At 45.7% G+C, this 10,786-nt stretch overlaps 1 protein-coding gene across 1 annotated transcript in view; it reads left to right on the top strand.

The window, feature by feature from the left end:
• The first annotated feature begins 4,901 nt into the window (after positions 1-4,901).
• Positions 4,902-10,786, top strand: part of ACVR2B (activin A receptor type 2B) — a 117,044-nt gene continuing 111,159 nt past the window's right edge. The window contains exon 1 of the mRNA XM_072153882.1: positions 4,902-5,411. Within this exon, the coding sequence (XP_072009983.1) occupies positions 5,360-5,411 (52 nt within the window). The 5' untranslated portion in view covers positions 4,902-5,359. The remainder of the gene's footprint in view (positions 5,412-10,786) is intronic.

Below are 10,786 nucleotides of genomic sequence, written 5' to 3'. Positions count from 1 at the left end.
CGAGTGTTCTTAAGTAGGGGACCGTCTGTAAGTATAAAAATCAATATAGCAAAATAGTACTAAGCATAATAGCTAAACACTAAGGGCTATACAGTCAACATCAAACATACTCTAGGGGCACATTTACTTACCCGGTCCTGTCGCGATCCCGCGGCGCGTTGCCCGACATGGATTCGGGTTCTGCCAGGATTCACTAAGCTTGTACGCCCGATATCCAGTACGTGTCGCTGACGTGCGCCAAGGTCCGCCGGAGTTCACCTGCTTCTTCCCAGTGCATGTAAGTGCTTGATCTTGCGACACATTTCGGTTTTTAAATTCCATGTTTTTTCCGAATCCGTCGGGTTGTCCGACGACCACGCTCCCCCCCTTCCGATTTCTGTCACATGAGAGCTGGCGCGACTGCGCCAAAATCCTATGATGAATTTGGCGCAAAACGGAAAAAATCAGGAAACCCCTCGAAAGTGCGGCCGCGGAACCCTTAGTAAATGAGCCCCAAAGTCTTACACATATTTGCCAAATTTCGAAGAAGATATGGACACCCCAAGTTCCACGTGGAACACACCGTGGAAGGAGGAGGGGGCGGTTTCAATAGTGCCACTGGAGTATGTGGGGCCCCACTGATCTCTGGGGCCTCAAACTATTAGGTTATGTTTTGGGTAAATCTGCAGCGATGTATAAAAGATCCGCACAACACGGATCTACCATACAGTCATGTGCAGGTGCCCTCCGGCTGTGTACATACAGCAATATTCTGATCTGTGAAGAATCTGTAAACTCTAAGAACATCAACTTCTGTTTTTGCCAAAAAATAGTGGAACACAAGGATGGGTTGACCCACTGAATGTCCTGAAAATGTTCCAAACTATTGAATTTGTTTAGTCAGAAGATGTTTAGTGTTTCGATCTATACTATAGGGCAGTGATGGCTAACCTATGGCACTGGTGCCAGAGGTGGCACTCGGAGCCGTTTCTGTGGGCACTCAGGCCATCACCAGAGAGGACTCCAGGTATCTTCCTACAGTCTCAGACAGCCCAGGACTTGCTGTGTACAGAGCTATTTTAAAGTGACAGCTCTACCTGGGACTATTTTCTGCTTTATTGGTGTCCTCAGGTGCTGGTATCAATGAAAACTGTGACAGAGAAGGGAGTATAAATCACAAATTCATTTTCTGTGTTGGCACTTTGCGATAAATAAGCGGGTCTTTGTTATAGTTTGGGCACTCAGTCTCTAAAAGGTTTGCCATCACTGCTATAGGGTGTTACATAGCATTGCTGAAGAGATGTCTGTTCTGAGAGAGTTCTGCTGCAGCCATCAGGGGGAAGCGAGCACATCAGACTGGACAACATACCTCCAGGCGCCTGCAGCAACCTAATAGCACAGCCTTGTGTACATTTAATAAAATGGGATTCTCCCCTCATTCATCAAATCAGCCAGAGGTATTCAAAGCCCTAAGATTAGCTGCTGGTTTACATGATCAGCGTCAGGCAGCGAGGCAAGGGGGGTGGGGCACGTACAAAGTCTTTTCCGAAAACTGAGGTCTGAATTTTGTAGAGGGTTTGTCTCACGAAACAAGAACTGAGTGAATGAAATGCGAGATTGCAGCTTCCAAGCTGATGTATGTAGGCTTTGTTCAGCGGTAGTGAGCCCCCAGCCCACGTGTGAGCAGGTCTTAATGAAAAAACCTGGGGCTGATAGTACAGTCAGCACATTCTCTGTTCTCTTGTTTTCTAATCTGAGCTTCTGAATTCCTTTAGCTATCTTAAAGGTAACATTTGCATTTTGGGGTGTTTTTTTGCCATTGCCTGTTCTGCTGTGAAATGTCAGCTACAAAAATTAGGCTGCAGATAAGATACAATGTACAATTTGCCCAGCTCTTCCTGCTCTATAAGGCCGCGGTCACACGTACCGCTAGACGTCCGTTCATAACGCGACGCTAGCGCACAGGGGGAGGTCCTTCGGCCCGAACGCACATGCGTTAACAGGGAAACGCATGCGATTGATAAGCCGATCGCATGCGTTTCTCTGGAAACGCATGTGCGGTCGGGCCGAGGACCGCCCCCTGTGCGCTAGCGTCGCGTTATGAACGGACGCCTAGCGGATCGTGTGACCGCGGCCTAACATGCTTCATGTGGATAGGACACTATGTACAATCTATTCAGCTCCTCCTGCTCGATAACATTTTACCTGCAGATAGGGAAACATACAATCAGCTCAGCTTCTCCTGCTCTATAACATGCTTCATGTGGATAGGACACTATGTACAATCTACTCAGCTTCTCCTGCACTGTAATATGTTGCCTGCAGATAGGGCAATATACAATCAGCTCAGATTCTCCTGCTCTATAACATGCTGCCTGCAGATAGGACGCTATGTACAATCTGCTCAGATTCTCCTGCTCCATAACATGCTGCCTGCAGATAGGACGCTATGTACAATCTGCTCAGATTCTCCTGCTCTATAACATGCTGCCTGCAGATAGGACGCTATGTACAATCTGCTCAGATTCTCCTGCTCTATAACATGCTGCCTGCAGATAGGACGCTATGTACAATCTGCTCAGATTCTCCTGCTCTATAACATGCTACCTGCACATAGGACACTATGTATAATCTGTGCATAGATAATCTGTGGCTCATTTACTAAGACTTGTGCAGTCTGTACTAGGTGCAGTTTGCCTGTGTAGTGTTCAGGGGGCGCCAGATTCATGATATCTGGTGCCCGTTCTTCATGAATCTGGCGCCCCCTGCACTGCTCCGACAGAGAGCACAACTTTTTTTTTTTTGGTGCACCTTTAACATGGGGCGTGCGACACATTTCTGTTGGACTTTGCATGATAAAACTGGTGCACCGTCCGACTGACCACCAGAACGTCCCCTTTAGTGCAGAAATCGCGTGATGACTAGTGCAGCTGTGCCAAAAACGGTTGTGTGCGACACGAATGTGCTGCAGACTCTTCTTAAATACCTGTGTAAGCCGTTTGCACCAGAAAGAACGTGCAAAGTCCAACAGAAAACTGTCACTTGGCCCTTAGTAAATGTGCCCCAGTGTGTTTACTAATGCATGTGTTAACACTATATTAACACATCGCATTAATGGTTGCGTTTTGTAAATGCTAATGTCAACATCAATTTAATTAGGTAAATCTCTAGTTTTAAATTCACGCATGGGTTAAACTCTAAGTTTGAATGGAGACTCAAGTTTCCATGTAAATGGTTTTCCTTAACTCGTCTTGGACCTCCCACTGACTCTAGACATCACTGCAGGTTTCTACTGCCCCCGTGCTAGTCCTTTGAGCAGAACCGGGTTTATAGAGAGAAGGGAGATCCGAGTTATTACCAGCTCTGCCTTCTCCACTCCTCACATCATCACCTGAAGCAGCGCGATGCAGAGAAGAACAGAGTCTGCTGCCGCCTCTGTAGAGTCATGTGACCGCCGGGTCTACAGGGGTTAATCGGAGCTGCTGGGTCTAATCAGACCCAGTACAGCTCTGACCAACATCGTCGTTTCGTTCCCTCTCTAACTGAGGGTGCGTTCACATGTTGCGCTTTGGTTGCGTTTTCATTGCATTTTAAAACCATTACAACAGCTGAGATGAGGTGATTTGCCTAATTAAATTACTGTTAACGTTTGCGTTTACAAAAAGCATGCTTTACGCATTGTTAACAATGCGCTATCACACGCATTTTAACATAGCGTTAACAAATGTAAACAGTAATGTAATTAGGCAAATCACCTCTCTTCAGCTGTTATGATGCGTTTTAAATCGCAATAAAAACGCAACCAAAGCGCAACGTGTGAACACGCCCTGAGGCTTTTATAGATGCCCTAATTACAGCGGAGAACTTAATAATGTAAAAAAAAAAAAGTATAAATGTCCCCCAGGGGTCATAGGATAGCAGCACTGGACTGTGCTTGGTCTGTGATTACAGTTTGGTGCAGGGACTCATTGTATCATATATCACTATGATGCAAGGAGTCCCATCCTCTGTACAGTGATTGGTTTGCGAAATCTGGTCCACTTTCATGTCCTTCTGGCCTAAGCCTCATTCAGATGCCTGTAATCGAACACTTCCCCACACTCCGGTGTTCAAACTGCTCCATCCCTCTACTGTAATAAGTAAAGGCATTTGGCCATGAAAGAAAGTTCTCAAATGTTAATCCCCTCGTGCCTATGGATATGCCATATACTTTGGTTGGTATATATTTTTTGGTATAGTACAGGGGTTTGTACAATTTGGGATAATCTTTAGAGGTATTAATAATGAGTTCTGGGATCCACCCCAGTAGCCCTTAAGGCACTTTATCATAATTTTAAACATAGATTTTAGGAGGCCATGGATAACAAACATAAGATTACCAGTCACTGCGCCTGGATCTAGGAGTAAGTGTCCATGTCCCCATTTATTATGATGGATTTTGATGGTAGATTTCATTTAATGAGACCTTAAAGGACATTACAACCAGGATGAAGGATGGTAAACCCAGCACACTGATGTACTGGTGTGTGCCCCCTTCTGCTCTTAAGAAAAAAAGCTTTAAAAATTATGCAAATGAACAATAGCATATTGCATAATTTTTTAATGTAAAATAATTCTCTGCCATTCGGCCATGGGATATGTTACAGGTGAAAGCACTGAATGTGAATCTAATGCTATGACACGCTTGTTATGTGTCCGATGTGATTGTGGCGATGACAGTCGCTCCTCCAGCAGCAGCAGACAGTCTACGACCTGCGCCGTCTCTCCCGCCTCCCTTTACTACTCCTGCGTGACGGACAGCCGTCAGGACCAATGGGAAGGCGGCGCCGTGCCTCCCGCCTCTTTTCCCATGCCTGAGGGGGGGCCGTGCCCCGCTCCCCTCCCTCTCTCTTTGTATCAAACATCCGGGTTTCCCTCCTGGCTCCTCTCATTCTAGTTTAGGAGCCATTTTGGAGAGAGTTGTGGATATTTGGGAGTATGAGTGACAGGAGGCAGTAGAGTGCTCCCCCCCCCGCAGCACACACAGTGGTTCTGTCACAGTGAAGTTTGGGCTCCTGTGTGTCTGTGCCTCCCCCCTCTCCCGCCCCGTGTAATCTGCTTGCTGCAGAAGGTGGAGTCGTCCTGGCAGGGGGGGAGTCACTAGTGCTGCTGTTTGATCTGCCTGGGCTCCACATTCACACACAGTTCATTCCCACGGATCCAACATTACACGCCCCCCCTGTGGCTGCCCACGCGTGGGTGATCCCGGCACCTCCATACACAGTGACTGCTGCTGCTGCCGGATACATAGGTGACCAATGTGAAGGAATTGTCCGCTCTGGCGCATGGGATTGTATGTGACTGTGGTCTATGGGCTGTGAGACCCCCGACTCCTGGGAATATGGGGGCTCTGGGACTGACTTGTGCACTTCTGCTGGCAACTTTCTGTGCAGGTAAGACCCAGTGTGTGCGGCCATGTGCTCAGCCTCGTCTCTACACAACTTTAACCTGCTCCCAAACTCCTCTGGACTCCCCCTCTAAGGGCTGCATTCACACTGTTGCGTTTTCTTTCGCTTAAGGTTTTTGTTCAGGTTTGTTAAACTCCCCAATACCTTTCCAAAACTGCCTGGTGTGAACGCAAACGGATTGGAAACGGTTAATCTACGGATCATCGGTCCGAAATTTGCGGTTGTGACAGGGGGGGCGTTCACGGCTGTAGAGCACATTGGATCGTCCGTGTTGTTACAATGTGTCGTTTCTTTATGGGACGTTGGGTCGCGTTGTATCGATTTTTGCCTCTTCCTGATTCCATTTTTATTGTATTTTATTTTCGGAAAATCTCTGTAGACTATTTCTTCCAGGAAGTTTCCAGGGATCACTGCTGGGGCTTTGTATATTGTGCACGTGTCTGGGATTTCTCTTTTTTCTTTTCCCAATTATTCCCCCTAATCCACGGCACATGTGCACTCAGCCTATTACCAGCATAAGATCCAGATTATGACACTGGTGGATCACCGTCACTGGTGGGATCATGTACAGGGGTCCGCTGACCCCTTCATCCATTATCCAGCGAGACCTACTGCAAAGATCACGCATGGGATTGGATAGGGAAGGAAGATATTTTTCTATATTTAACCTTTCCTTAGTCCGGAATGGCTGCTTCCAGAGAACAATAGATTGCATAGCCCCACACGGCACATGGGGACTCTTGGGTTCGGTGTCCCTTTAACTAGGTATGAAGTGTGTGAGCTGCGGGCGGACCCTGTCATGTTGTGATGCCCCCCAGGGTTTGCTATTTTTATGAGATGACTCATTTGGCTTTGATTTGTGACTTGTGTAGTACATTGTAGTAGAATTGTCCCTCCCCTTGTGCCTGTGTTGGTGTGTGTACACACTAGCATGTATGTAACATGCATCATATACAGTCATGGATGTGTGTATATACAGCGATCAGCATTGCCCCTCAGCCATCAATGAAGGGCGCTGTGCCCCGCGTAGACATGTGTGTAATGTCTGTACATGCGTATAGACCGTGTAATGTATGGATCTGATGGTGGGGGATGTGTCGCTGGAGCTGACTGCATAGCTTGTCCTTATTATACCTCACATAACCCCTGTAGTATAGGAAACATGCGGCTCTGGCTGCCTATAGAACGCGTGCAGATGGCACAGACTAATAATACACAATATTTCAGGATGCCTATAGATACAGAACATTATAAATATAACAAATAATCACTATATATATTAGTAACATTGTAGCGTTATCACACTACCCCTCCTTCCCTTAAAGTGGCCAATACAATGTCTCCAGACTAGTCCAGTGCTGCTTTAGGAAGGGTGAGTGTAGGGGTTTACAGCCCCCCCCCCCTATGTTATGATGAGTGCCAGAGGGGGGAGGGGAGGGGGTGGGAGAGTAAAGGATAGAAACTGATCTCTTCTATGGTTGGCAAACAATCTGTTACCCCCATGCATTCGGTGAAACTAGAATGTCCTTATCTGACGGGGCATGTGAAGGGTAAGGAGTAGAAAGCAAAGAAGAAAAATTAAAAATCCCCAAAAATAGATGCCCGCTCGGAAATGTCTACAAAGGGTTAAGTGCGTGGATCTCTAGATAATTTGTTTTGTATCCTCTCCATGTTCCATCCTGATGTTGGTGAAGCTTTGTGCCACCAGGCTTGGGTGTAGGCACTGAAGGGCACGCCGTGCCCACCCCTCTTCTGGACGTGTGTTTTATACCAGGGATATAAATAGAGGGTGTGTGCCCGGGTGCCCACTGGGTTTTTGTTTAGGAATGTGGCAGCGCCAGCTGAAGTGTAAGAGGCAGCGTGCTCCTTCCACCATCTCCCTCTGTTTTCTTTGTTCAGGGCTCTCATTAAAAATTCAGTGCCAGTGTTTATAACACACACACAACCTGGCACTGTCATGATTCTCATTTTCACTTGCAACCCCCAGGAGATGGGGCACATCAGCAAATGCCGTGGAGACGAGGAGGGGGAACGTTTCCTGTTTTTGTCTTTTTACCTGTCAGATTTCTTGTTATATTCCATCTCTCATGCAGGTTTTTCTTAATGACTGTATATTCGGGGCTCGGATGGGTTCTGGACTTGTGACTGAGCTGACAGGACTCATGTTCTGCTCTAACTTTACAGGGTCTGGGGGTAAAATACGAGGCATGCTAGTATATAGGAGTGGGCTGCACCCATAAGGGTCTGTAAATTTTACCCCTGCAGTGATCAGGGCTCGGGTTTCTTACACTTGCTGCATTTAAAAATAAAATATCCCCTGATATGTTTGTCTCCTTGTTTTAGGAAATAAATGATTTCCCCAATTCTGAACCCTCTCTTCTTTTATAATTGTGTTTCTCCTATAATGTTACTATTCTTCTTTATCAAAGGGGTGTGTTCTGAAACGGTCTGACATAGGACCCTTTGGTCGTACAATAGGGACACGCCCCCCAACTAGTGATGCCTGGATTCTAGTAGGAATAACTGAGGAACAACACTTGGTCATTAGAAATGATTCTCCAAATTTACTGAGCTGATGTGTCAGTAGAGGCAACAGGTCACAGATAAATATCCCCGATGCGATTCTGTATGTATTCCTCACGCGTTTCACATTGCCATCTATTCCTTCTCCGCTGTGGATCCTGCCTGCAGGGTATTGGAAGCTCAGAAGTGACATAATCTTGCAATGTACTTTAACATTATAGACCATTTAACCCTCAAAGGAATCATTGAATGCTGGGCTTGTGTGCTGGAAGAGGGATACCTGTAATATCACATCCCTAAAAATGATGCGATTCGGTGCGACAGCCTTCATCTCTGCTGATCTGTAATGTAAGCGGAGGTGACGTGCTGCTCTCTTACTAAGCGGCGTTGTGTGAGATGGTGAGGTTTATGTTGTGTCTTCCACCATCTGCATTTGGAGTTATAGTCAATAACTGCAGACTCCTAGTACGTATTTCACATCAATGTATCCCCCTGTTTTGCTCTTTAATTTCTTTGCTTATTAGAGTGGAAGATCTGTATAGGAAAACTATCCAACATACAGTTTTCTCTGCAAAGCTGCTTTAGGAACCTTTTTACATGAAACTATAGCTGAGCTGTGCTTTTTTGGTCAGTAAGTGCATGTCCTTGTCCAAACAAGCCAAGACATACAGGCCACTGCTTAAAGGAAATCTACCATCAAAATCTGCCATGATAACCCAGGGACACTTGCTCATACATCCAGTGACTGTAGTAATATGTTTATATTTGTTATCCATGGCCTCCTTCCTTTTAAAATCAACTCTTTAAATTATGCTAATGTGCCAGAAGGGCTCTGGGGGGTCTTTCATCTCCCTCCTGTACTGCAACTTCACAGACTGTTACACTGCACAAGAAGCACCCCCCCTCCCACTCTGTGATTAGACAATGGAAGGGGGAAGTGCTGGGGGAGCACGTTGAAAATTAAACAGTCTAACAGCCTGTGAGGCATGGAGGGGCTATGTTAATAATAACTCCTTTATATAGCGCACACAGATTACACAGCGCTGCACAGAACTTGCCAAATTGGTCCCTACCCCCAATGGGGCTCACAATGGTATCATTGTACCAGTATGTTTTGTAGTGTGGGAGGAAACTGGAGGACCTGGAGGAAACCCATTCAAACATGGAGAGAATATACAAACTCTTTGCAGATGTTGACCCAGGGACTTGAACGCAGGTCCCCAGCGCTGCAAGACTGTAGTGCTAACCACTGAGCCACCATGCTGCCCCACACCCTTCTGGATCATTAGCACAATTTTAAGAGTTGATTTTGAAAGGAGGCCTTGGATAACAAATATAAGAAGATTATCAGTCACGGTGCCTTGATCTATGAGTAGGTGCCCCTGGTTTATCATGATGAATTTTGATGGTAAATTTTCTGTAAAGATATTTCCTATGGTTTAGTAAAGGAAATCTACCCCCAGGATGAAGGATTGTAAACCAAGCCCACTGACATACTGGTGTGTGTCTGCTCAGGCAGGATCTGCTTTTCTTCTAGCTATTTTTACCCTTGGTTTTTAAGAAAAAAAAGGCTTTAAAATTATGCAAATAAGCCTTAGGGGGTCATGTAACCCGGGGGCCCCTAGAGCTAATTTACATAATATTTAAAGCCTATTTTTGTAAAAACAAGGACTTCAGAAGCTAAAAGAAGAGCAGATCCTGCTTGAGGCGGCACACACCAGCATGTCTGTGCCCTCTGGTTACAGTCCTTTAACCTGGTGGTAGATTTCCTTTAAGGGCAACCTTGATGTGTGGTGTAAAGATGCCCCTGTCATTGAAGGGACATATTAAGATGTTCTATGGAAAGAAACGTGTGTAAATTTACTTATGATTAGTCAAACTTGTGCCTCTCCTCTCTAGACCACGCTGTTGGGGGTTCTTGCCCCTCATTGGAGTTACTGGTGGTTGGATGAGATGCCGCAGTGTTGTGGTGGTGGGTCACTGCTTCTATTCTATTACACCTGGATAATCGCTGTAAACGCAGTGCGTCCATAACAATGAGGAGATATCGGTCACGTGCTTTGGATACAAGCTTGAATGAATATTGTTCCGGGTCTAAAATAGTAAGTGCCTGTTATCGGTGCTCATCAGTATTTTTAGGTTTCTAACAGGTTCATCTATTCTTAGTGGTGAGCGCAGTGTAGGAATGATGCTGTGATTCATCGTGTTTACACACAGACCGGGATCGTAGAGGCGGCTGATGTCACCGGCGTCCTCCAATCCCAGCAATAACAGGAGATGGAGTGCTTTAATATCAGTAACCACAGAGCACGCTTTACTGCCGTACTGTAAACAAGCTCCGGCCGCCGTATATTGAACCCATGTGCTTCCCAAGGCGGCAGCCAAACTTCTCGTCATTACAAGACTTTGTGTCCGCAGCGTTTCCTCTTCATTTATTTATGTCATCCAGTGTATCGGGCTGCGCTGGCTCTAAAATTATATCTCTCTCTCTTCTCTTATGAAGCTGTTATATCACTTATTAATCTTCTTTGCTGCGTACGCTTTAACCCCTCAGGCGGCCTAGTTTGGGACTTGCAAACTTAGTTCTATAAACTTTTGTTTTTGTCATCTCTGTATTCCCAAATCTTTGTTTTTTTTTTTTCTGTTTTGTTTAATGTAGCTGTTTTTTCAGTTTTGATTTCATTATAGGCGGCAATTAATGAATAGCTTTTATATATGTTGTTGGGAGTATCGTACCATCAAATTACAGACTCCCTATTGAAATCGGCTTAGATCGTTGTAGGATAGATTGTTAGCTCTTGTGAGCAGGGCCCTCAGATGTTCCGTCTGACCATGTT

Source organism: Engystomops pustulosus, chromosome 5 (genome assembly GCF_040894005.1).
Source record: "Engystomops pustulosus chromosome 5, aEngPut4.maternal, whole genome shotgun sequence".
Lineage (NCBI taxonomy): Eukaryota > Metazoa > Chordata > Amphibia > Anura > Leptodactylidae > Engystomops > Engystomops pustulosus.
Note: the sequence above shows the minus strand (reverse complement) of the source record. Positions and strands in the feature narration are given on the sequence as shown.